Below are 26,043 nucleotides of genomic sequence, written 5' to 3'. Positions count from 1 at the left end.
CGATCCAGATCTCTCCCATCAAAGGTTCAGAATTAAGTGATTTGGAATGTTGAAATTTGATCCAACGGTTACAAACAGATAGTTCTTTTAAAATTATAATAATTATAATTATTAACTCAAATTTTAACTGTCCACATCATTTGATCATGAACCTTTGATCTCTTCCCCCACGAGAGTGGAGACCATTTTACATAAATGTTCACACGCATAAGGGCGTTGAACACATGAAACTCTATCGTCAATACGCGGCCCTCCTTTACAGCTTTTGGACAAATTTATATTACAATCTGGCCTGTCGTTTCCTGCTTCCTCCATTCTGTTGCAGATCAGTAGAAGCACATAGATTCAAGCAATCTTGTTCCTTCCAAGAATCTGCGAATCCATTAGCAACGAAATGTGGTCAGTCATTTTATTTTTAAATTTGTAATCTCTGCTCTCACTTCTTTTCCATTTATTTCCTGCTTTGTTTTGCTTTGTGAAACACTATTTGTTTAACCTGCCTGTAGATTTTCAGTCTGTCGGCAGGCCAAAAACAACCCCACCAACTATATTTCACCACTGATTTTCTCTTACTTTTCTAGTTTGCTTGATGGACTTGAAGAAATTTTACTACTTTGTGTTCATACCTTTTTAAACATTGAATCAGTTTTTAACTTCAGATCGATCGATCATTTGCCCTTTTATTCTATCTTAGGGGCCATAAAGCTAAATACAAAGAAACAGCTCACTCGAAGACCCGGAAATTCTTCTGAAGAATCAATTTTTGGGAAGCAATTTTGGGTCACTTGGTGAAGTCGATTATGGGTCGGTTTCAGATTAGAGCCTTGTGTTTCTGTGTCCTCCTACTTGTGTTCAAAACCTGCATAGCCGACGAACAACACAAAGATCGAATCTATCCCGGGTTCCAGGCATCTCAGGTGGACTGGAGTGATCATGTGGGGCTGTTCCTGCTATCGAACAACTCGGCGTTCGCCTTAGGGTTCTACCAAGCGCTGGATGTCAAGTTGTATTTACTTGTGATTATTCACTTGGGTACTGATAAAGTGGTCTGGACTGCTAACAGAGGCAAACTGATTTCCAAGTCCGCTAAGTTCGTTTTTGATAAAAATGGGAGTGCCTACTTGAGAGGCAGTGATAGTGTGGCCTGGTCTACAAACACAACAGGACAGGTAGCTTCAGCCATGGAATTGCAGGATTCAGGAAACTTGGTGTTGCTTGGAGACAAAGGAAGCATTCTTTGGCAGAGTTTTAGCCATCCCACGGACACTCTCTTACCTGGCCAGGAGTTCTTGCAAGGAATGCAGCTCAAAAGTTTTCGCAACTCCAATAACGTGTTTCACTATCTTGAAATTCAGTCAGGGGATCTGGTCTTGTATACAGGATACGAACCTCCTCAAATCTATTGGTCCTTGGCGGTTGACAGCAGGATGAGCAACAACAACGTCATTGGCAATATTCACTCTTTGTCTCTGGCGTCCAATGCTTTGAATTTCTATGATGCAAATAAATCCTTGCTTTGGCAATTTGTCTTCTCTGATAACAAGGACCCGAATGCATTCTGGTCTGCGGCTTTAGGAGCTGATGCAGTGATCTCCTTTTACGATCTTCAGAAGGGAAAGTCTGTTACTTCTGAAGCAACTAAGATCCCGCAAAATTCATGCAGCACTCCTGAGCCTTGTGCCCCTTATTTTGTGTGCTACTTTGACAATTGGTGCCAATGTCCTTCGCTTCTCACTTCCCGCTTTAATTGCAGACCTCAAGCACTCCCAACTTGTAATAGTTCCAGAAGCTCAACGGAGCTTTTATACGTTGGTGAGAAGCTCGATTACTTTGCCCTTCAGTTTACCAAACCCTCCCTGCTGAAATCCAATCTGAGTTCCTGCAAAGAAGCTTGCATTAGCAATTGTTCTTGCCTTGTGCTCTTCTTTGAAAGCAGCTCTGGACATTGTTATATGTTTGACCGGGTAGGGAGTTTTGAACGCTCCGGTGCAAATTCTACCGGGTACATCTCTTATATGAAGATTTTAAGTGATGGAGGAATCAATGCCGGACAAGGAAAGGGAAACAGAAGCAAACACATCTTGTTAATCATGGTCATTTTGATTGCAACAATTGTTGTTATTGCTGGTCTAGTTTATATGGGATTCTTGTACTACCGCAGGAAGAGACTACTTGATTATTCTCAAGAAATCTTGGAAGAGGATAAGTTCTTGGACAGTCTTTCTGGGATGCCTATTCGCTTCATGTACGGTGATCTTAGCAGAGCAACTAAAAATTTCTCCAACAAAATTGGCCAAGGAGGGTTTGGTTCAGTCTACATAGGCGAGCTCCCAGACGGCATCCAACTGGCTGTGAAAAAACTGGAGGGCCTTGGCCAGGGGAAGAAAGAGTTTAGAGCTGAGGTCACTATTATTGGGAAAATTCGTCACGTCCATCTGGTCAAGCTCAGAGGTTTCTGTGCAGAAGGGCCTCACCGGCTTCTTGTTTACGAGTACATGGGAAAAGGGTCTTTAGATAAGTGGATATTCAATAGCAACAAAAAGGAGGCGGTCTTGGATTGGAACACAAGATTCAATATTGCACTGGGCACTGCAAAGGGGTTGGCGTATCTACATGAAGAATGTGAAGAGAAGATTGTCCACTGCGATATAAAACCCGAAAATGTTCTTCTTGATGACAATTTTGTTGCCAAAGTTTCAGATTTTGGTTTGGCAAAGATGATGAACCGGGAGGAAAACCTTGTACATACAACGGTGAGGGGTACAAGAGGGTACCTTGCTCCGGAATGGGTTACCAATCATGCCATATCAGAGAAGAGTGATGTGTACAGTTACGGCATGGTGTTGCTTGAGATCATTGGTGGTAAGAGGAATTTTGATCCAGTGAACAGTTCTGAGAGAGGCCACTTTCCTTCTTATGCATTTAAGCTGTTGGAAGAGGGAAATCTGAAACAATTCCTCGATCCGAAGCTAGATGTTGATGAAAATGATGAAAGGGTTGTGACTGCAATCAATGTTGCATTGTGGTGCATTCAAGATGAGATGCATATGAGGCCTCCAATGACGAAAGTAGTCCAAATGCTTGAAGATCTTTCTGCTTTACCACCACCACGGATTTCCTCCTCCTCTCTGTCAGATCGTCGTGTGAGTTTCTTACAATGGAGCGGCAAGGAAGCTAGTTCGTCGTCAGGACTCACTAATTACAACAGTGATAGACTCCTGTCGGACATTCAACTTTCGGGGCCAAGATGATGGAAGCAAGCTATATAAATTGTGATGTACGTGTGGTGGTTTAGTTTCAAGGATAAAAAGTATAGTGTATCAACCTTTGTATGGTCAGTTAAAATTCTGAAGCCGTATGTTCCCGTATCGTTTTATACACCCTAAACCCTAAACACTAAACCCTTTAAGCTGTGTGAAAGCAATCGAAAGCAGCCTTTTTCCGAAACCCTGCAATCCATGCCGCTAATGAGAGCTGAGGCTTATTGGAAAGAAGAGAGACCAACCAATCTACAGAAGTATACATTTGTTTTGGCTAACATCTGCGGATCAATCTTCGTTTGCAGCCTCGAGAGAAACCGAGCCATCACCATTTTCTTCCCCATGCCAGATCAATGACTATTGTTCTGCAGGAAAATTTAGGAAGTCCTATAAAGTTTGCCTAACTAATTAGCAGTCCAAAATTGCAGCATTAGTCTCAAGTCCGTCCAGCTAGAAGATTTCATATAACGTAAGAGGTGAATCTAGCACCAGAATTTGAACACTTGAACATGGCCAACCAATGAATCTTACTGTATGATTTTCTAAACAATACTTTTGCAATGATTTTTTGATTATTAGGTCTCATAACATAATGCATACAGCCATAGTGGTTTGAAAGTTTGAAACTATTCCATATTAGATAAACTACATGCTACATGTCCTTGTTTATGATGGACGAGAGACTCTGTCCTATCACCAAACGAAGAAAGTTGAGGTTCCACCATAAACTCATAAGGAGTAACCCCACTTATAAGGACATGTAAGATCTTTTTCGCATCAATATATGATTTATTCTCAACACTAGACATCAAGCATATATTCCAGTTTAGTCGGTGGCATCCAATTTTTTTTCTTTGTAGGACTATTGATAATGTTTAAGATTTTGCTATCTTGGGCTTATCATAAACTACAACTGACTCACATTTGCCACTAGATATGAGTAATGTAAGACTATAGATGTGAGAAACGTGTTTTATGCAATAGGAGCATGAAAGTTTTTCCCGTCACATATACAATGATTTTGTAAAAATATCTAAAAATCTGAGGTGTAAGTTTATATTCAAAGCTTTCCTGGTCCACAAACCTTATTGCCTTCATTCATGATGGCTATAGTCCTTTTTCTTTACCATCATCAACGAACACAAGGCACCAAAATAGCCAGCCAATGGGAATGCTTCAAGCCTTCAATACCAACAAAACCTTTTGATAGTTCCCACGTGGAGACGAGAAAAAATGGCCACCCACCAAATGGGCCAAATTGCTGAAAGATGTGAACACTGAACAACCAACTTGTGAACGAAAATAATTAACACAAAGCAAGTGCAGAATGCAAGATATTAGGTCCGAACTTTTGAGAATGTCACTTCAAAGCTACGGGTGTTTTCTTTGGGTGAGAAATGCTAAAAAAAATTCTTAAAAGTCAGACTTTTTGTGGATTTTCTGTCGTCTCATGTTTTTGTCATAATATTTTAATAAAATATTATTAAATGATTCATTGTTTTAGAAAAAAAAATATGTTGGCATTGAAATTAACGATAAACTATGAGGTAGTAGAGAATCCATGAAGAATCTCATTTTAGGATAACCCCCTTAACATTTCTCTATTTGGTTTTCACAACATTTTAGATCTTCTAATTTTTATTCACAACCGTTTATCTTTTGAATCATTCAATGCTTCGTACCAATAAAGAAAAAATAAAGTTTTGAAGCATTATCTGGCCATGGAACCACCAAAGTATGGCTAAATAATGACTGTATTCCCTCAGTGCAGCTCCGCACACAATAATTACTTATTAGATGCCACATCACATCAAAATAATACATTCACAAAGGAAAAAAAAATAAACCAGCAGACCAATGAATCAATAAAATCAAAATGTGGAGAATGACATCAGCTTGTCACCAACAGATGAAAGCCAAAGCTGTATTTATCGGCCGACCTACATAACATAACTTAGGCTGAAATACAAAACCCTACAAACCACAAAGAATGAAGATACCAGAACACCCACACAAAGAGAATAAATTTTGTTTTGGATCAATCTACCTGATCACAAATCACAATACCTTGATCCTTCTGCACATCTTTCATTTTTTTCATCTTTTGCATTTCAACACATGATCAAATTTCTGTTTGAAAGTGATTTTGAGAGGGTCATAATCACTTATAGAAAAATAGAACATATCAGATGCGCTCCCCATAAGTGACCCGAATGGCTTGCATACGGTTCATTAGTACTTAAAATCCAACAACTCAAAGTATCGAAAGGCATAGGATGAAAACCGGAGAAGAAATGACCATGCTTTCGACGCATAATCAGATTTCTGTTTGAAAGTGATTTTGAGAGGGTCATAATCACTTATAGAAAAAAAAAAACATATCAGATGTGCTTCTCCCCATAAGTGACCTGAATGACATGCATACGGTTCGTTAGTACTTAAAATCCAACAACTCAAAGTATCGAAAGGCATAGGATGAAAACCGGAGAAGAAATGACCATGCTTTCTTTGCTAATTGTCACCCTATAATTTTGGATGATTAAGTAAAGAGCAATCCTTTCACGCGTTTAATCCATTTGTGCTGCCTTCTATTAAAATCCATGTAAAATTATAGACCCAAATGCATTAGAGTTATAAGATACTAAAGGGGGGAGAAAACTTGGTTTGAGTTGGCATGTCAATTACATCATCCGTATGACGTTTCAACTCCACTAGACCCCATATTAGTTTTACACAATGTGAGAACTTTCCTAACCAAAGAGACGAAATTTCTCTCAAGTGGATGAAAAAGACAAATGATTAGACCCCAAAAAGGGGTTCTTTCCTTTTCTTCCCTGTATGCACAAAATTAGAAATAAAATCACATGCATAGCACAGAGGATAAGAGGACTGTCCTTTCTAAAGCTCATTCAGTGGGGATAGATATTTCACAGAGGATGTGTAATAGTCTTTTCTTGCTCTCTAATCACATAAACCCTTAAATTATTTGAATAATAATACAAAAGGAAGTCCACAAAGTCCGCCCGGTCTTTTTTTATTTGGACGGAGCATATTAACAGAAAGCAACACCAGGAAGATGACCACCACAGCATGTAATATATATTGTATATATGTATATGTATGTAAATATATATGGAATAAGAGGACAAAAGGTAGAAGTTACATATGATATATCAGCTAATTTGTTATTTTAATTATCTTACAGAGTCACAGCTAATATCTCTTATTAAGAGGCTGCAGTTAAAGGAGAGTGGTGAGGAGATCCATGGAAGAAATTCGACGAGGACGTGTGGCTCCGGTCGGTTTCACGTTGAACCCCTTGATTTTCTTCATCATCTTCGTCGTCTTCAGCATCCCAAAGGAAATGAGCATATGAAGCCAGGACATAACTGCAAAATGAGTGGAGTTGAGACATTAGTTTAAACAATAATTAACCAAGAAAAACAGATCAACAAAGATCTCCTAGAAATATTTCATTACTAATCAAAATTATGTGTGTGCGATAGAGAGAGAGAGTATACTCAAAATATATCCGGACAGAAAAAATTTGAGCAAACCGAGCATATTGAGAAATATACAACACTCGTTTGTAATCGAACAAGATTATAAACATTAGGAACTCAAAAACATCGAACTTAGATTCGCTAATGCCGCAGTAATGCATACTCCAAAGCACCAATTGAGTTGTTCCATAGCGGAAACCATGAGAACACGGTTGATCATCAAGGATTTAAAGAGGAGCATCTATTTGAACACCATCCCAAAATGTATAAATGGTTGGAAAAGTTATGTTTGTATAACGGTTTGATCAAATTTGATCAAACACGAGTCGTCGAGTACTATATGATAAACCATCCAGCCCGCCACGAGGAAATTCAAATATTTCCTCTGGCCAACAGAAGCCGCAACAAACGCAAGAATCTTTAAACTAAAGAAGAAAACGAACTAAACCCTTAACCTTTAAATTTGTAATCTCTATGTAAAGATGAATATACAGAAGGAATGTTCACCGAGCAAAATCATACTCAACCCTTAACCTTTAGTTTTCTATCTCTATAAGCTAAAGAAGAAAACGAACTAAACACGATAATTGCAATAAGAGCTGTAACTTGTTCCGATTTTCCGATTCAAGCAATATATTATATACCAAGACATGAAGAGGAAGTTTGATCAAAGGGGAGCTTGTTCTATTTCTTACCAGTCGTCTGGGGAAGTTTTAACAGCTTGATCAAAATAATTCTCAGCTCGTTCAGCATCCCTGTGAGCATTCCATATTAGATCACCGTACAGTGATAAGGTATTCGCATCACTCGGGTTCGCCAAGATTGATCTTCCACAATACTCCTCTGCTTTCTCATAATCTCCTCGGACCTATTCGCATTAGTCACAACTAATCAGAAACACTCCTAATTTATCAAACATTAAATGTTCACGTAAAATATTTAGACCAATTGTGTGAACATTTCTAGTGTCATGAATATCTAGGATTTGCAGTGTAATCTACCTTTGTTGTTTTCTTTAGATGCGCGAAAATCACTTCCGTTATAAAATAGTCAATTAATTAAAGATGACAATCTCCATTCTTTTCATAAATTTTCTCAGCAACCAAACAGAAAACAATAATCCAAGAAAGTGTTGTTTAGTTTACAAGTTTACCTCTTTTAAAAATTTTGCATAGTTGCCAAGTAAGAGAGCATTTCCTGGGTCAGCTTCAATCATCTTCTGATAATAAGCATCAGTACTCCCACTCCCACGATTATTACCCTCGAAGAAACCAAACCCACTTCCTTCTCCGCCGTCTGATCCTTTCCCGCCACCGCCGCCGCCGCAAATCTTCCCGCCACTATTCCCCACACCGCCCCCCACCACCAGCGTCTGCAAAACACTCTCTTTCTTCTTCCCCCCACCATAGTCCTCACCATCCATGATTTTCTCCCCCAAACCAGAGCTAGAAAACAGCCTTTCAGCTCCGAACCACAATCTCGAAGTGGGTTTTATCTCCTCTTCCGGTTCCTCTGGTTTCTCGGCCTTGGTTTTCGATTTCTTCCGGAGGCTTCGAGGTATGGGGACGTTAAACTTCTTGTTTCTGGGTTTCTGTTGGATTTTGATGTCGGATTCTAGGGAGACTTGGGTTTTTGTTGTGTCAGTTGTAGGTGGGTGAAAGGTGCAAAATGATAGGGAGACAGACCTGTTTCTACAGAGGAGTGGCTCCGGCTCCGGCGAGGAGTCTTTGCAGTGAGACATCCATGAGTTCAGGATCGGTGTCGAGGAGCTTCTCAGAGGCATGTTTATGGCTTTAACAAATTAGGAGCTGAAAAAGGTGATACAGATAAATGTAAAGGAGAGCGAACAGGTGCAGACAACAATGGTGGGTGAGAGAGATACAGAAGCGAGAACAAGAGGGAGAGGTAAAACCTCACTCCCTTGGTAGTTGGTTCAGTAAACTGCTAAATCAGATTTTATAGGAGTAAGGTATTCTATACCACATTTTCTTCATTACAAGAGATTCTTTTTCCAATAAAAAAAAAATGTAATATCCTTTGTTTTTACTTTTGTTCTTAAAGATTATAAACAAGTACTTAATCTATTGAAAATGTTACATCAATTAAATTTGATTAAATTTCTATTATATTAATTAGAGCTTATTTTGTTTTCAAAATCAATAGAAGGGCATAGAATTATGGTCTCCACCAACTAACCGTCACCACCACCCCATCAAGTCATCACCTTCAACCCCAACACATAACAACCAACTCCACTCTAATTTGCAAACTAAATGATGTGTCACCAATATGAATAAGTATATTTTATCAACGCTTAAGTCATAATCCTATCATTAACTTCCATGTCATTTAATTTGTAAAATTTAGTATTCACGTTACCCTTAATATAAATACGCGCAAAGCTCCATTCTTTTCAGAATAGGTAGCATGCAACGCATGCACATTGAGCTCCCGTAGGGGAGCGAGAGAGAGAGAGAGAGAGAGAGTGAAAAAGAAGTTGTTGGCATTAGAGGTGCCGGTGGCAATGAAGGTGCTTGCCTTGGCTTGATGCGTACGTGGAGTAATATTATAGCTTTGGAATTCAAGTATTTTGGGAAACTTATCACCATTTGAGTTTTTGTCTTATTTAGTGTTGTGAAACATGTGTTCTACTAGGTATATTTATAACTAGGGGTGGGTTCGGTACGGTTACCGTACCAAAACCCTTGTACCAATTACCGTACCAAACTTTCGGTTTTGTAAAATCTATTACCATTACCGTACCAAACTTTCGGTATACCGAAGTTTGGTATTGCCAAAAGTTTGGTTGGCATGGTATGGCAATGGTAATTGCCATTTTGTTTTGGGACAAAATATATTGTTTTTTTTAACCCAATTCAAGGGCAAAACTTTTTTTTTTGTACCTTTATCTCATACATTATAGATTAAATTCATCTATTATTCATCATTCACAATTCACACACATAATAATTCAAATGAAGCATCAAGATTCATCATGAAAATTAAGCTTACAATCCAAATAGAAGTTACGAACCAAAACAAATAGAAGTTAACAATCCAAATAGAAATTAAAGTTTCAAACCAAATGAAAATTGGAAGTAAACTTCAAAAAAGAGAATTCATTGATCAGTTATTCAAGCTTGAGATGTTGAAGCTTTTGGAGGAGGCATTGAACTTGTAGAAGATTGAGTTTGTGTCAAGCCTACATTACAAACAAAGAAAACATATTAATTAGTAGCAAGAAGAATTAAAGTTGAAAACCATTTAATAACAAATTTACTAAAGAAATTAAAGCATATCTTTCTTGTTTTCTCTTCTTCTATTTCCTTGTAAAATTGAAGCATATCTTCCGTTGGTCCTTGTAGAAGTTTACTTCACCTGCCATAAGCCAACCACTAGTACACACTAGTGCCTCCATTATTTTAGGAGTCAAGGATACCCTAAAAGGGTTCACAACCCTCCTCCCTAGACTAAATGCATTTTCACTAGCAACAGTAGAAGTGGGGGTTACAAATATATTTTGGCTATTTGTGAAAGAATTAGGAACTCTTTTGTGTTTGATTTCCACAATTTTAAGAGATCAAAGTCACCAACAACAATGCTAATATAAGTAGGGTATTATTTTCAAATTATTGGAATATTATAAATATGTGTTATATAATTATGTATGATATAAATTATAAATTATATTGTATTTTCGGTATGGTACGGTAATACCGTGGTAATGGTATCCATTACCAATACCATACCATGATATTTCGGTATGGTACAATACCGTACCATTACCGATTGGTACAAAAAATTTGGCACAAAATCGGTATGGCACGGTTGGCAATTCGGTTGGCATGGCAATTTGGCAAAAAAATCCACCTCTATTTATAACTACTATAATTGCTCTTTAAAAAAAAACTAATATAATTGTTTATATTTGAAGTTTGATATATTATTGTTATTTTGGATAATATGATAACATGATATGTTACTTATATATATATATATATATATATATATATATATATATATATATGTAAATATCATTGCATATTGAAGTGAAAGGATTTTATTGGATATTTGAGATTTGGATATGAAAATGGAAATATTCTTTTGTGTGGTTGAGTTTGACTCTCATAGGAACCAGTAAGGCTGTTAAAAGTGAAATTATAGGAATGTTATGAAATAGTGTAGACTTTGGCGATTGAGAGAAGAGTAAGATGACTAACACAAGGGATATTTGGGTTGATTGAGTTCCGGGTGTAGTTTATATAATAGAGCTTCCGAACCATTGTTGTAGTGATACAATGCAGTATTAGTTTATATAAGAGAATTTCATTTCCAAACCCCTGTTTTGTTCCCTTTGCTTTTATTTTATTTTGTATTCGTGCACTTGGAGCAGGTTTTTTTTTTCACTGACGCTGAATTCGGGCGTGACAGATGAAGAAGGATGTGGGGAGAGAGGAAAAGAAATAAGAAAATAGTGAATGAAAACAAAATTTAAAAGTGAAAATAACTTAGAAGCCATTTGATAACCATTCGGTTTTCACTTTTGTGAAAAATTGAAATCTTATTTGGTAACTACTTTCAGTTTTAAAAAAAATGAAAATTAAAAACTACTTTATGAGTTTTCAATATTTGGCCTATTGGTTTTTAGTTTTCATTTTTTTTAAACAAGAAGTAGCCACCAAACAAGATTTTAGTGTTTTTTTTAAAAAGTGAAAAATGAAAACCACAACAAAAAAATTGAATATGAAATGATTATTAAACAGTCCCGGCCTTAGTTGGTTTTTAATTTTTATTTTGTGCCTTTCTTAATACATTCTTTTTAGGCTGAAATGTCAAAATGATCCTTGTCTTGTAGCCATATGGCGAATTGAGTCCCCGTGTTTTCGATTTGGCTAATTTAGTCCTCGTATTTGTCTTTATTAGCCAATTAAGGACATTTTATTCCATCTCTTTTAACTAATCCATAAGAAAAATCATATGACAAATAATTATCTTTTCTCTTTACAGAAAAATGCGAATCAATGAGAAATAACACATTTAAGAAATAATACTTCCAATCTAAAAAATGATTAAGGTTGTGACATAGAAAAGAGAGGGAGTAATGTTACAGAGGAGGTCAAAGAGTTGGGAGGAGAATAATTTTTCTTTTAATTTTTAATTTTATTTCATTTTTAAATATTTTAAATCAAATAAATTTTAATTTTATAAATAATTTATAATAATTTATAATTTTTTTACAGAAATTAGATGGAAATGTTCTTAATTGGTTAACGGAGATAAATACAATAACCAAATTGGCTAAATTGAAAACACATGGACTAAATTGGCCCAATGACTAAAATGCATGGACCATTTTAATATTTAAGCCTTCTTTTTATATATCTCTCTCTCCCACCATCATTCATCTACTCTTTTTCATCCTTCTGTCCCTGACAACTCATTATCTTAGCACTTGAACATGTTTGTTTTCGATCGATCCTTGTTTTTCACGTATTAGGTTTTTATTACAAATGATCTTTTATATTTTAAAAACTCGTCAATCTAATCTTTTATATTTCAAACTCATAATTTTGATCCTTTATCTAGAGTGGTGCTGTGGTAGTCGTGTGAGGCCCGCAAAATCAATTATGTGACACCAGGCATATTATATATATTAAAATCAATTCCACAGAGGACATTCTCAAGAACACTATTATTAAAAATACTTTTACTAAAAACCCAATAAAATTCATAATTAAAAATCCGAATGTTTAATAAAAACAATTGAAGTACTTTCTAAAAAAAAACTTCCTTCGAATACTTCTAACAAGGAAAAGTCATTCAACCTGGAACCCTACCATTCAACAATTGGCAAATAAAATGCGGATTTGGATCCTCTCAGGAGCTTAGAGCAAATCACATAGACCGTTAAATTTTGTTCCAATAACTACAAATAGAAAGTTTCTTTAAAAATTATAATAATTGTAACACTTAAATCAAAATTTAACAATTTATGTGATTTGTTCAGAAGGCTCAGCTCTCTAAGCACAGGAGGCTCACTCCACTGAGAGCAGAGTCCAAATCCTTAAAATGCGACAAAGGTACACCGGGCTACTAGACTGCTGAACATTGTGTGCTGTCCGCAGACTATACGCCCACGGAAGCACAAGACCACCTCTGCGGCTCTGCCCGATCAACACGTTGACAACGTCTCCGTGAAGTCACGTGAAGGTAGGACACACATTCACCCGCTGTCTTAATTTATTGCCTTTTCCCCTCTTCTGCTTTCCGATTGGCCCGACGCGACGATCCATATCCTTTGCTTTTGACTAGTGAGCAAAGTGTCACAGCTCCGAGTGTCTACCATTTCTGCCGTCGCCATTGTGCGTTGTGCAATTCAATTGATTGCTCTACTTTCCTGGCTGAAAGATAGAAGAACGAACACGGCTGAGCAAAGATTTTTACATTGTAATTGTACTCGTCGACAAGCTCTCGGAATTTTCTACCATGCTTCGGAGTATTCTATATATCAAAGTTGAAAGAAAGAAGAATGAACACGAGAGTTTTGTCTCATTCTAGTAATCCTCGGATATATACAACCAATTACAACGCATATTTCCGATCACCACTTCCTTGAGCTAAAATTATACGAGTGCTCAAGGGTACACGATGCTCTGGGCTTTTAACCATTATATCTTGATTTTTATGTTTTTTGATTAAAGATCTGACGGGTAAAATGTCAAAAATATTCGATACTAAGAATATAGAAAATCTTCTTTCTTGAGTGAAACCTAGTTTCTACCGGTGTAAAATGTTCTCTTGTTGAAGTTGCGTGTACTCCAAGAGTGTGGGGGTATGACAGTGGCAGATCAATATCTACCATCACATGGAGCTTAGGATTCTGTCTGGAGACAATGCCAAGGGAACAAGTCAAGCTGATCGAATTTGGTTGATGGGGAAAGCCAGAATCTAACCCCAAGAAAAACTCATCAACATAAAAAACACCATGTGTAAACACATACAATGCACCATAGTAACCAACTCGACTGGAATAAGTGTCGGTCTGAGGCTGCTTTTGAAAGGGCTAAAATGCTTTCTAGGGTTCCTAATCGCCGATTACGTTTGCTATGTGTTTCTTCAAGTTGGACATCTAGAAAGCACTTGGAGTTTTAATTAAAATTTCCACATGTTTCTAATTAAAACATTTTTCACAGAAGCGCTTAGTAGTAGAAGTGCTTCTTAGAGAAGCAGTCCCAAACAAACCCCAAGTTGGAATGCAATAAGGCACAGAGGATGTACTGACGATGTCTTCATCAATTAGTCGCACTCACTAAACTGCAGGACAAAATTACAGATTGGACCGTGACGACGTCAGTGGTAAGGTGAGGACCATGAGCTATCGTTTGGTATGCAGACAGGATGGGACAGAACGAAATGGAACAAGACGGGACGGGATAGGACGGAACGGAACGATGAGAGAGCAAAGATGCCCTCGGATGGAAACGAGGAAGGAGACAGAGAGGTTATAATTTTGTGTTCCACGGATGTGGAACGAGTCATTCTAGGAGGGTGAGGCGAAACAAAAATTCACCCAAAATTCGTCCCGTGAAACAGCGCGTTCCACCCATTTTAGACGCACCAAACGTGAAACGGAACGCCTCGTCCTACTCTATTCCGTCTCATCCCACATACCAAACGGTACCTGAGGTACCACCCTATTGCTCTTCCGGGACTCGGTGATTGGTGCATGTCATGTTCCACAAGTTACAGTGCAGTCTTGAGCCTAACCTAATCACCATTACGTACTATTAATTGAACAGCACATGATTGAGACAAAAAGCACATGATCACAGATTAAGGTCTTTAAATCCCTCACACCCACTGAGCTTCTCAGATTTGAACTACTGCAGTAACTTAATATATTTTTCGTTCTAATTTCCTGTATACCTTTTTCTTATACATTTCTTCTACATCTCTCCCGCCATCCTTACACCTTTCTATATTCCTCATTCTCCCATGTAGTTCCCCACTATGCTAAAATCTAAAAACAAAATGATTATCAACGGGGCGCTGAGTCTCTAGTTTTTAGTTTTCGTTTTGTGTAGCACTCCAATACATTTTCTCCCAACGCCATCCCTCCTTCCTCTCTTCTCGCACCTCTTTCCTTTTCCTATATATTTCCCTCCTATCTTTGACTAAAGAGAAATAACAGAAACCGAAGACCAAAAACGAAATGTTACCGCAGTCCCTGAAATCTTCAAAATTTGCAGTAACGTGTTTTTGGGGTTCACCTGTCTAAAGTAATGTACTTATGGTGTCTTAGTTAAAACTCACAGGGAGGTTAGTTAAAAACAGCTGCTTATTCATCCTTTGATAGTTACAGCATCTGAAACTAAATTTTGTGTATTTAATTACCTCCCACATGTACTATTTTATCCCAAGAAATTGATCCTCTTTCAATGTATATGCTACTACCACCCATTCAGTCTATCATTATATACAAACAAATGCTTACTGGGTCATTTTCTAAATCGTGAGCCCTTGTCTGGTCGACTCCTTTCATCCCACACAGAAGCCCAGAAGAAAAGAGACATCCAAAAAAGAACAGCAAAGAAGATCTGTACTTTGTCCTGAAATTTGGAGAAAGATGCTGCAAGACCTGCTCCATAAAAAGTTAGAAACAGACCGGTGAGAAACTTGAGGTCAGTGCTCTATACAAAGTAAGCCTGAACTAGGAGAAAACTGAGCCGCACGATTCTGAAAAGCTTGAATAACCATTATATATGTGATAGACAAGTAGTTATATAGCAAGATGTGGCAACATGTAAGCTTTGTAAAAGTGAACATGCAAGAGTATCCAAACAACATTACAAATGAGAGAACACATTCAAAAAGAGAGGAAAGGGAAGGCGGGAGGCGGGAGGCGGGAGGGATTTTCCATCAACCAAATATTTCATAATCTAATGGCGTCATGTACATAGCCCAACTTATACGCTTAGTTACATTTATTTCAATTAAATGCAACTCAATTCTTGGCTCTCTTTAGTGCCCGCTCATATGTGGGTTTCTCTCTGCCATTAGAGCCTAATATGTTCAAATCGAATCATATTGTAAGGATGCACTTGCAAGGATTCGAACTCAAGATATCCGGCTTCAATAATAGGTAAAGCATTTGAGATAAGAATAGCTGAATTAATTACATTAATTATGATTAAAGTGATAACCACCCTTAAGAAGCTAAGATTGACTGCACTCTGTTAGGTCCCCATGCTCTTCACTCCTGATCAAACAGGCCCTTAAATTCCGCATCTAAATCTCATCTCCATAATGGAAATTCAGTGAAACAACCAACGAAACAAAACAGCAAGCAGTCGGACACACATACAGTTCTCTCTAAACAAACAACCGATTACAGATTGCCTATCCTCCTACCAATATCTTTACGATACAAGACACCAATATGATGATTAGTTTATCCAAAGGACTAAAGTACAATTCCCGAAAACACATGATTACCTCAATTACACATCATATCGCCAACAATCCCAACAAAAATCTCCTTTTAAGGCTCACTTGTTATCCTTTGTCTGATTCTCACACACTAGTCCACATAAACAACAGCTATAACATACGCAACCAACCTATTTTCGTCTTCTATATATCCAATAATACTACAAAGCCATATCAGCCTTTTCAATAAATAGTCATATAGTTGGATCATGTTTATGATACAAAGGAAAATACCGTGATTCATTCGAAATATGCTCCAGAAAGATGTTGGCTGGGTGAACAGGATTTTCAACTAAATAAACATCCATTAAAACTTGCTTCCTTACAAATGACATGCACTGAAAACAAGAACTTTCTGAAATTCTTTTTTTATTTTTAAAAAAGGATAACAATGCGAGGGAAGCTTCATTTCTATCATAAAAACCTTTAAAAAGTGCTTGGCCCTTAAAACCCGCTATTTGAGACACTACCTCTGGCCAAGTATTATATATTCCTGGTGCAATACCTCTATCCAATTAATAGTCTTACATATTGAATAGGCTGGACCTTTAAAAGGTCGTACCCAGTGCACAAGGCTCCCGCTTTACGCAGGGTCTGGGAGAGGTGAATGTCGGCTAGCCTTACCCCCATTTATGGAGAGGCTGCTCCCAAGTCTCGAACCCGAGACCTACCGCTCATGGGCGAAGGCACTTGCCATCGCACCAAGTGCGACCTCTTAGGCTGGACCTTTGAAAAACTAAAAAATTATTGTATAGAAGAATTAACAAAGAAAGAAATGAAGAAGAGGAAAGGAGAATACAGTTTTTGTGGAGAAACATACATCCAGAACCAGCACACTTCGTGCGCTGGTAATCTCATTGGGTTTATTTGTGAAACACTGATGCTATAAGTTTCACCATCCTTTTTTACCACTATTTTCAAATTGCTTACAAGTATGAGAATTTGGAACATCAATGTTGAAAATGAAGTTTCTTTTTAGAGAGATGAGGTAAAAGTTGTTAGGTATGATACTAGTAGTGGGTTGAATAATTAACGATACTCAGCGAGTAGAAGGATTATGTTAAAATATAGCATTAGAGTATGCTAAAATGCAGCACTTGGGCATGGTGACACTTTGATTGCAACTTTGGTATGAGGCAATAACACCAACAATTAAATATACTTTTATAGTATAATAAACATGGAATTCAGGCATTCATACAGCATTGCTTGGACAAGTTTAGCACAAAAGACTGGAGATAATTCAAGTGCATATTCAATGGTTGGGTGCTCTATTGATTTTAGCACATACAAATATCAAATATGCCATAATTTGGTACATCTACTCCAATGGTTCGGATAATTTTTCAGAACATCAGTACTTTTCTTCTTCCGGTTATCAGTTTTTTTTCCTTACCTAGCATACTTTATTCAACTAACATAATTGGTGTACCATTCCTCTTTAACCATCATTTCTCAAAATGAAACCATAAGTATCCACATTTAACGCAATTCTAATGGTAAATTCCATTTTTTTCGTGCCAATGCTATTTTTGTCACACCCAATTAACAAAATAAACCATTGAAGTACATTTGCCAAATTCTGGCGTACTTAACATCTAGGCATGCTGCAGCATATTTGGCATTTAGATGTGCCAAAATATATAGCATTAACATGTCCAACCATACACTCTTAGAACTAACTACAACCGTTTGCGTTAAATTTATCATCCTAGTTCTATCTTGCAGTGCTAGAATACCTAAATGCAATATTTTAGGATGCTACGGTTTGCGCTATAACTTCTTGTGACAGCTTGTAACACTGAATCTGAATGCTATTGTTTAGCATACTCACTCCAAGTCTCCAATTACGCTCATATTTTAGCGGAACGTAAGTTTTTACCATCCTATACATCAACAGACACTCCATTTACCATAAGAGTGCGAGTAAGGCACTAAAGATTATAACTTTTGAGAACTGCAATTACAAGCTTAGAACATCTTCATTCTCCAATATACAATAGCAATACTAATTGAACATCAAACTCTAAAAATTTCCATAAGACCCAAACAGAGGAATTCGAATTTCGCCGTTTGGGTTCAAAACGTCTGCTTGGAAAACCTAGCATGGAAATGAAACTAGCGGGTCCAATTTTCGACGAATTATAAGAACAATAGTAGTCTGTTAGCTGTACCTGCGAGGCTGGTCGAGTCAGAATCCGGGGGAGGAAGAGGCGGTCCTGATTGGGCGGCAAGGCAACGGCCGGGACGAGAATAAAGAGAGACGGATGGACGGCCGGGATGAAACGGAAAGGGGGAGACGTGATCGGCGGAAGTAGGAGGAGGGAATTGGTGGCGGGCGGAGGGGTTTGAGAAGGAGGAGAAGAAGAGGGAGTTTGGGCGGGGGTGTGGTAATGGCGGGTTTGTGTAGTGAAATGGTGTCGAGGGAAGGAGAGTTGCTGCTGCCATTTTTGGGGAGTTTGTTTGATGTTTTGAAGCCAAGTTGGATTTATATTGGTGGTAACTTGTAAGTTTTGCCTTGTTGATTTGGGGTTTCTTTTTGTTGGGCTCAAATTGATTTTAATGTTTAGACCCAAGTCTAATCCTAATAAAAGACATTATTTTACAACTTTACATGTCTGGTTAATCATCTTCGTTGTTTTTTTTTTTGATATATTCAATTTGATGAAAAAAAAATGAAAAGTGAAAACTAGTATGTGAAAATCAGCTAAAAAAAGGACAATACATGATCTCGCATCGTTGTTGTTCCAAACTTTAACTACCTAGGTCTTTTACGGTGGTTTGGTTTAGATGAGTATGATGTCTATATAAAAAAATCAGGCATCGTGAGTTTTGATTCGTATTACACTACTAGTACAAAGAAATGAACATACCCAATTATGAAGTTTTATCTTAAAACACCTTGGTACATTAAATACGCACCTGTGTTTCGATGTGGGATTAGATTCATCCGCATCCATGGCTTGTATTGAGCCACATAACCCAAACAGATATTTAACAAAAGTTCAACACTTTGTAAGGTCAAGTCTGACGTACGAGTCCATCGTGTGGAAGAGACAAACGGCGAGAAAAAACAGAAGTGGGATATGAAACGGAATATAATGGGTGCAGAATAAGCAGAAAAAGAAAGAAGTTTTGAAAAATTGGATCCAAGGTAGGAGGCCGATGAAACAATGAAGAGGAAAGGTAGACAGAAACAACGACAGGTGTTTGAAATGTTAGAAAATTGGGTCTCCCTTAATATATCATTCATTTGAAAACTCAATTAAGTGAAAAATCGTTTAGCCATTTGGTTATCCTAACAACCATTTAAGTATATTTATAAAAAATTTGTTAAGACCCGATTTTGTATGTGCAACCCATATACTTTAAGTTGTTGGATGATGAAATAAATGAAGTTGATTAGACCCGATTTTCCTAGAAAATTATTAGGATTCTAATGATAATCATCTTTGACATCTGCTGGGATTCTAGTCATGGTACAACTAAAATTGATTTGAGATTTCAAAGCATGGGGAAATTGTTGGGTTGATTCTAGTCATGATAATCGCTCTACGTGAAATTTCACAACTCTGTGTGAGATTTAACCTTGCTAACCCTAGCGCAAGGATCGATTTGGATAGACGGGGTTAAGTTGATAGTCAATGGAGAACGACCGACTGGATAGAAAAAGTTTCTAGAGGAAACTAGTGAAGGTGACCCGCTGGACAGACAGGTTACACATGTGGAACTAGTTTGACCTAAATAGACCGACTGATTGATTATTTATCTAAGTCTTGATGGTGAGGTATTATTTCTGATACTTCACTGAAGAGATCATCTCACTAGCTTTCTCGACGAGTGCGATGTTATATGATTGGATATATCCTCAAGCGACATTTAGAGTTCGGCACGAGAATGTCCAAACCATGTTTAAGGTTAAAACCTTCATCTTCTTTGAGTATCTTTGTCCTCATAGGCTGTTGCAAGTTCGGAGATCTAAGAGTTCTTTTGGGAAGTGTTTTTAAATTTTCTTTTAAAATTATTCTTATCATTAAGGGAAGGGGGGGGACCCAACACCATATTCATTAAGATATTTGACTGCATTTAAATGACTGAAAGAGATTTTAGAGAAAATATCTTTAGAACTAATATTTAGTGAAAATGCAAGTTAATCTTGAAAAAGCACTTGGAGTGCTTCCTGCAAGAAGCACCACTTCAAGTGTTTTTGGAACCCAAAACATTTTCTCTAAAAGCGGTTTTAGTCTTTCAAAAGCACTTCCAAAATGAACCCTTGTATTCTAAAAAATATAATCGAGGATACCGAAATCAATGTTCACAATACAGACCTTCACAATGATTTGCGTGGTCTTACCTTCAGGTTGTAGAATTTTGGACAAACAAGTTCCTTACTCAGTCAAGATCACTTAATTCAAAAGTGAGTATCGACGCAATCTATAGCATCACCACTATACCGAAGTATTCGAATGCATGGCCGATCTTGGCCTCGAATTGGCACAGCCGCATTCAGCTGGATACTCCTGAAGAACATAGTTAGGTCCTATATACTTGACTTTCCTGTCACGTAGATTTTATAATTTTTAAAGCCAACAACTAGTAAAATGAGTAATCCAATATAGCGTAAATGACCTTTAAAGTAAATTGAATACTAATTAAATGGTAATTCAGTTATATAAATGTATCGACATGTGTTATCAATTAAGCTCATAACATGTCGAGACATTTAGGGGTGGTTTGGGAGTGAGGTGCTTAAAAAAAAAAACACCCATGAAAAAAAACTGTGAGGGTTTTAGATGTTTGGTAAACTAAAAAAAAAAGGCTTATTTTGGAAGCTGTTGTGAGAATAAGCTGAAATCAAAGGAAAAAGCTGAAGCTACTATTTGCAGCTTTGGAAAACTGGTTTTTTTTCAAAGCATACGGAGTTACAATGCTCCTTTAATGAAAAGACCCACTATCAGACTGTTTTTTTTTTTTTTTTTCCAAAAGCACTTTCACAAAAAAGTTTACCAAACACTCTACTGATTTATTTCACAGCCGCTTATTCTCACAACAACTTTTTTTTAAAGCACAGCAATATCAAACCAGTCCTTGAGCACGTACTTACAATTCATTCTTTAATAGAGACAAAAAAAAAATCATTCTCTTAGTTTTACTAAAAATATTACAACCTATAACAGTACTAACTTGTGCCATAATCATAGATTCCAAGACTACCTTCTTTCCACTCATTTTGTTTCTATTGCACTTTTTTCTTTCTTTGTGTGATTGTGTCCCTTGAATTTCCTTAGATTAATAATTCAATTCTAAATTGTGCATTTGCAATTCTTCTCAAAGTTGAATCCTTTCTAAGGTTGAACTATTCGTAGAATTGAATTAAGATAATCTAAAGTTTGGATTTATTAAGAAATATTAAAAAAAAAGTTTGTTAGACAATTAAAATAGTTAAGGTGCTAAATTTAGTACTGCAGGTTTGGGAAAAAAATTGTTTATGGGACAAAAATTTGGTTTTGGGTAGCAAAATTTAGCATTTAGCAATTTTGGGTTGGAGATAGTTTGTGAACACATTACTAGGCTTTAATTCTATTTTCGTTATGATTCCTAGTGTAAACATTGATGTCATCGTAACCAGTTCCTGCTCATTTCTTCCAAGCGTGCAAACATATGACCAAAAAAGAAACGAGTTTAGAAAGAAAAAAAAAAAAAGAATACTTGGCTACTTAAATGATGAATAAGGGACGAGAGGGGTTTTTGGGTGTAATGATCCTCATCCCTTCAGGGTAGGTTGAGTGTCTCGCACGCGACCATTGCCAAAGAGCTAATCTCGTCCAATCTTTTTCCATTAAAAAAAAAGATGAGTAAGGGTTCGTCCTCAAAACTATTCGTTGTCGATTTATAGAACTTCGTGTTTATGATTAGAACCGTTCATATTATAAATCATTTTGTAAAGATCGTCTCTGCAGAACAGCAATTAAACTAAGGTCGTTTAGTCATCAAACTGTAAAAAAACATATGAACGGAATTGGTAAAAGTACTGTGTATTTGCTACAATACATTGACTAAATGAATTTATTTTAAATTTATTTTTTGCAAAAATGACCTTTATAGAGTGATTCATAATATGAACAATTCTGATCATAAATACAAAATTCTATAATTCGAACAAGAAGAATTTTAAATAATTTTTTTTAACCATCTTTAAATAATCAAACATTATTCGGGATAAAATGATAGTGCCAAGATGGGACCGAATCTTGAAATTACTTCACCACTGAACACATATAAAGGCAATGTAGATAAAATGGTGCACTTTTGAAGTGTTGTCCTATCCATTATACTACGGTTGCTTTTTATGAATTATCACCAGCTGCCAAAAGCATGACGTCTCATTGTTTTGGTACACAGTTGTGTGTATGCATCTGACCCGTTTAATCTGGTAAAAAAATCCATTAATTTCGATGTGACATACATGACATCAACACAGTGTATGATTGCACAAGAATTCATGAAGACAAAAAATTGAAAATTAAGCACAATGTAAGACAAAAGTAGTACTGAAAGGGTGAGATTAATATATAATTAGTTGTATAATATTCGGCAGCTTAAAGAATGAGGAAATTTTTATTTAAAATTATTTATTATCGATTCATAAAATTTTGTGTTTATAATCAGAATTGTCCACAAAGATTCCTTTTGCGAAAAATCAATTAAAACTAAAATTGTTTAATCATCAAACTGTATAAAAATAAATGAACGAAATTGGTAAAAATATTATTAACTGTCTATGTATTCGTTACAATAAATTAACAAAACGACTTTAGTTTTACAAAAACAAATGAACGAAATTGATAAAAGTATTATTAACTGTCTATGTATTCGTTACAATAAATTAACAAAACGACTTTAATTTTAATTCAACTTTTACGAAAATAATCCTTATATAGTGATTCATAATAATAATAATTTTGATCATAAGTATAAAACTTTATAATTCAAACACGAAATTTTAAAAAAAAAGTTCTTACTCGTACTTAAATAGCCCAACATTATTCTAATTAGTTAGTATCTACAAACAAATAATAGGTGCAACTGCACATCTAAATGATTGATAATTAAAGGTATTTTAACTTATCTTTTCAGAGCACATCATGCATGAGCAGCTACAGCTAGGTAGAAGGTTCACCTAATGAGTAGCATATGCTAAGTTTCTATAAATGGAAAGGTAAACAACAAGAGATTCATGGCTGAAATAGCTTATTTCCACATCTGCATTTCCAGGAGAGCAAATAATAGCTATCACTTTCTTCTCCATGAGATGACAAACTGAAACGCTTTGTTTTGTGGACCGGAATCACCAGAGTTGCAATGCAAGGCCTGCAATTCAAACATTTGTTCTGGCATCCTGGAGGCCTTGAACCGAGCACCATTTTGCTTTGCAAGAACAGATCATCACTACTCTGATTGTTATGGCTTGATTGCACGGAATCCACTGGACAATTTTTGAAACCAGAACAAAAAACCAAAATTAATGAGGATTAATTACGTTTAGTTAACTATCATTAGCAAGTAAAATGTATAAAAATAAAATATAAAGGAAACCCTAACCCTTCATCAGTAAGTACTTTGTACTCTAAGAACAGAAGAACAGAAGAACAGAAGAAGAACAGAAGAAGAACAGAAGAGAGAACTGTAAGATGATGAAATGAAAAAGGGTCAAACATTGTAGTTTACAGACCCAACTGAGAAAACCCAATTCGTATTTTCAACTTTGAAAGAGAACAGAATGCTCCAATCCTAAACAGTTTTTGCTAAAGTGGGTAGGTGGTAGCCGGTAGGGTTTTAAATAATTATACCTGATTTGGGAAGTAAAGTCGTGAGTAAAAAGATGGAAGCCACAGTGATTATTGCAACTTTGAGGCCACGTACACGGTAGTTTCTGGTTGAAGGAGCCATCTGGAGCAGTACTCTTTGAAGGACCTGGATAAATCTTAAAATCTGCTTTTGGGATGTTTTGTTACAGTGAAGAGAAGGGATGCTGTGCAAGAAGAACAGGAGAAGAAAAGGATTGGTGGTTGATAAATGAAGAGGCTGTAATTTAAAGAAGGTATTTATATTATTTTTAGACAAAGGTGGAATTAAAATTTCAAAATGCTGTTTCATTTCGACACTACATTTCTCTGTTGCCTGCCTTTGTTTTGCATTACGCGCCAATAAAAAGATACTGATTTTTGTTGAAAATGTAAATTTTTCTGGGTCTTTTTGGGGACTGTTGCACCTGACACAAGGTTTTTAGTGAATGACTGAAGTGACTATTTGACGATCTTGGGATAGGCATCTCGGTTAATCCGTTGTCTTGCAAAATGGTAGCACTTATCGACCAATCACCTAAAAATATACCTCATTTCTCTTCTTTTATTTTTCTCTAAATTATTCAGGTACAAATACTTTCTTGCTTGTGATTTTGGCCTTGGATTTCAAGATCGGCTAATGCAACGACAGATTTTATGGCGTCGCATCAAAGTGTAGAGTTGAGCGACACAATTTGGATTTATAGGCATCCATTTTCGTTTGTCAGGATTCTAAACAAGGATGATCCCTCTGGCCCTTAGTTAACTTTTATTTGAAGTGTATAAGGGTTTGACGCCCTATGTTTTTTTTAGTGTCTTGTTTTATTTTCTTTGTTCATTCTTGTCAACGTGTTTGTCTGTTAGCCCTTTGTGGCTTTCCGTTCCTTGTAGAGGTGGTCACGGTTTGGTTTGGTGCGGTTTTGAGTGAAATAAAAACAAAAACCTCAAGTTTTTGCAGTTTGGTTCGGTGCGGTTTTGAGGCTAAAACCGAAATGAAACCAAACTATTTGGTTCGGTTTCATTGTTTCAAAAAACTATTATGGTTACCTAATTAATGACAACAAAATTCACATCCATAAGGACCACAACAAAATAATTCAACTTGAGGCAACTAAAAGCACATCAAATCTCCAATGCCAGTACTGCAAACCCAAACATAAAAAAGATTCTAATAAGTAATAACTTTGGTTTTGGTAGAACCTACCAATCAAACTATGTGAAATTTTTTTAATAACAAAAGGTGGTAGATGTGTTTTAGTAAAGTTGCAACACACAGAAAGTGTAACATAAAGAAAGTCCATACTAAATGTACTTGAGAAAGATGAATAAACTTGAGAAACTTAAGAAAGAGAACACAAAGTCTTAGTCCACGGACTACGGGACTAGAAGAAAGAAAATAAAAGGTTATGTTATGTGGCCATGTTATGATGTGGTTGAATCCATACTAAATGTATGGACTCAATGAAAATAATCAATTAAAATTTAACATTTAATAAAAGTATGCGGTTTCGGAGGCCGAAACCGAAACCAAATCGTTTTTCCCCTATTCGGTTCGGTTTCAAACCGAAACCGTTTTGAAACCGCAAAACCAAACCGTTCGGTTTGGTTCGATTTGATTCGTGTTTCGGTTGCGATTTTCGGTTTCAAGTACCCACCCCTAGTCCCTTGGTGCGGCCTTGATAATGATATTCCCAAATATCCTAAAAATATATATATTTTTTTTTGTCGAATGTTTAATATATAAATATCTAAAGAAAAGGAAAATGATAGAGAAAACTACATCCATTATACTATTCTATAAGTGAAGGACCATTTCCTCAATTATTATCAAATATTCGTCGGAACAAAATGCTAGCCAGTAGTATTCAACTATGGTACAGAATAATAGAAATAGTCCAAACAGTTCCTACCGTCAATAGTTGTCCCTTCTTAACTGGTGATTGAGAT

General features: G+C 36.5%; 4 protein-coding genes and 1 long non-coding RNA gene across 5 annotated transcripts; 1 reads left to right on the top strand and 4 right to left on the bottom strand.

Annotated features, from left to right (window-relative positions):
* Positions 1–221: 221 nt before the first annotated feature.
* Positions 222–3,447, top strand: LOC126611557 (G-type lectin S-receptor-like serine/threonine-protein kinase SD2-5). The gene is made up of 2 exons (XM_050279858.1): positions 222–399; positions 695–3,447. The coding sequence occupies exon 2, from the start codon at positions 801–803 to the stop codon at positions 3,249–3,251; it is 2,451 nt and encodes an 816-aa protein (XP_050135815.1). The 5' UTR covers positions 222–399; positions 695–800; the 3' UTR covers positions 3,252–3,447.
* A 2,964-nt stretch (positions 3,448–6,411) lies between these two features.
* On the bottom strand, positions 6,412–8,710 carry LOC126611556 (uncharacterized). Its single transcript, XM_050279857.1, has 3 exons — positions 7,917–8,710; positions 7,459–7,631; positions 6,412–6,649 (listed from the first exon to the last, which is right to left on the bottom strand). The coding sequence occupies exons 1-3, from the start codon at positions 8,544–8,546 to the stop codon at positions 6,487–6,489; spliced, it is 966 nt and encodes a 321-aa protein (XP_050135814.1). The 5' UTR covers positions 8,547–8,710; the 3' UTR covers positions 6,412–6,486.
* A 6,373-nt stretch (positions 8,711–15,083) lies between these two features.
* Positions 15,084–18,727, bottom strand: LOC126611551 (uncharacterized). The gene is made up of 2 exons (XM_050279856.1): positions 18,427–18,727; positions 15,084–15,401 (listed from the first exon to the last, which is right to left on the bottom strand). The coding sequence occupies exons 1-2, from the start codon at positions 18,698–18,700 to the stop codon at positions 15,262–15,264; spliced, it is 414 nt and encodes a 137-aa protein (XP_050135813.1). The 5' UTR covers positions 18,701–18,727; the 3' UTR covers positions 15,084–15,261.
* On the bottom strand, positions 15,498–18,420 carry LOC126611553 (uncharacterized). The gene is made up of 2 exons (XR_007618896.1): positions 16,979–18,420; positions 15,498–16,798 (listed from the first exon to the last, which is right to left on the bottom strand). It is a non-coding gene; the product is annotated as an uncharacterized LOC126611553 (long non-coding RNA).
* A 4,526-nt stretch (positions 18,728–23,253) lies between the features above and the next one.
* On the bottom strand, positions 23,254–24,622 carry LOC126611550 (EPIDERMAL PATTERNING FACTOR-like protein 8). Its single transcript, XM_050279855.1, has 2 exons — positions 24,103–24,622; positions 23,254–23,738 (listed from the first exon to the last, which is right to left on the bottom strand). Exons 1-2 carry the CDS (start codon positions 24,407–24,409, stop codon positions 23,488–23,490), a joined length of 558 nt encoding a protein of 185 aa, XP_050135812.1. The 5' UTR covers positions 24,410–24,622; the 3' UTR covers positions 23,254–23,487.
* Between the last annotated feature and the right edge of the window lie 1,421 nt (positions 24,623–26,043).

This window comes from Malus sylvestris, chromosome 17, assembly GCF_916048215.2.
Source record: "Malus sylvestris chromosome 17, drMalSylv7.2, whole genome shotgun sequence".
Classification (NCBI taxonomy): domain Eukaryota; kingdom Viridiplantae; phylum Streptophyta; class Magnoliopsida; order Rosales; family Rosaceae; genus Malus; species Malus sylvestris.
This window is presented reverse-complemented; position numbering and strand designations above follow the sequence as displayed.

Bases quoted from the DNA above. Each gene is read 5' to 3' on its own strand.
- LOC126611556 (XM_050279857.1), bottom strand. From the start codon at position 8,546: ATGCCTCTGAGAAGCTCCTCGACACCGATCCTGAACTCATGGATGTCT. The intron at 7,632-7,916 runs GTAAACTTGTAA...TAATGCGAATAG, and splicing joins ATGCAAAATTTTTAAAAGAG to GTCCGAGGAGATTATGAGAA. The intron at 6,650-7,458 runs GTAAGAAATAGA...CTCATTTTGCAG, and splicing joins AAAACTTCCCCAGACGACTG to TTATGTCCTGGCTTCATATG.
- LOC126611550 (XM_050279855.1), bottom strand. From the start codon at position 24,409: ATGAAACAGCATTTTGAAATTTTAATTCCACCTTTGTCTAAAAATAAT. The intron at 23,739-24,102 runs GTATAATTATTT...AAAATTGTCCAG, and splicing joins GACTTTACTTCCCAAATCAG to TGGATTCCGTGCAATCAAGC.
- LOC126611557 (XM_050279858.1), top strand. From the start codon at position 801: ATGGGTCGGTTTCAGATTAGAGCCTTGTGTTTCTGTGTCCTCCTACTT.
- LOC126611551 (XM_050279856.1), bottom strand. From the start codon at position 18,700: ATGGCAGCAGCAACTCTCCTTCCCTCGACACCATTTCACTACACAAAC. The intron at 15,402-18,426 runs GTACAGCTAACA...TTTATGGAGCAG, and splicing joins TGACTCGACCAGCCTCGCAG to GTCTTGCAGCATCTTTCTCC.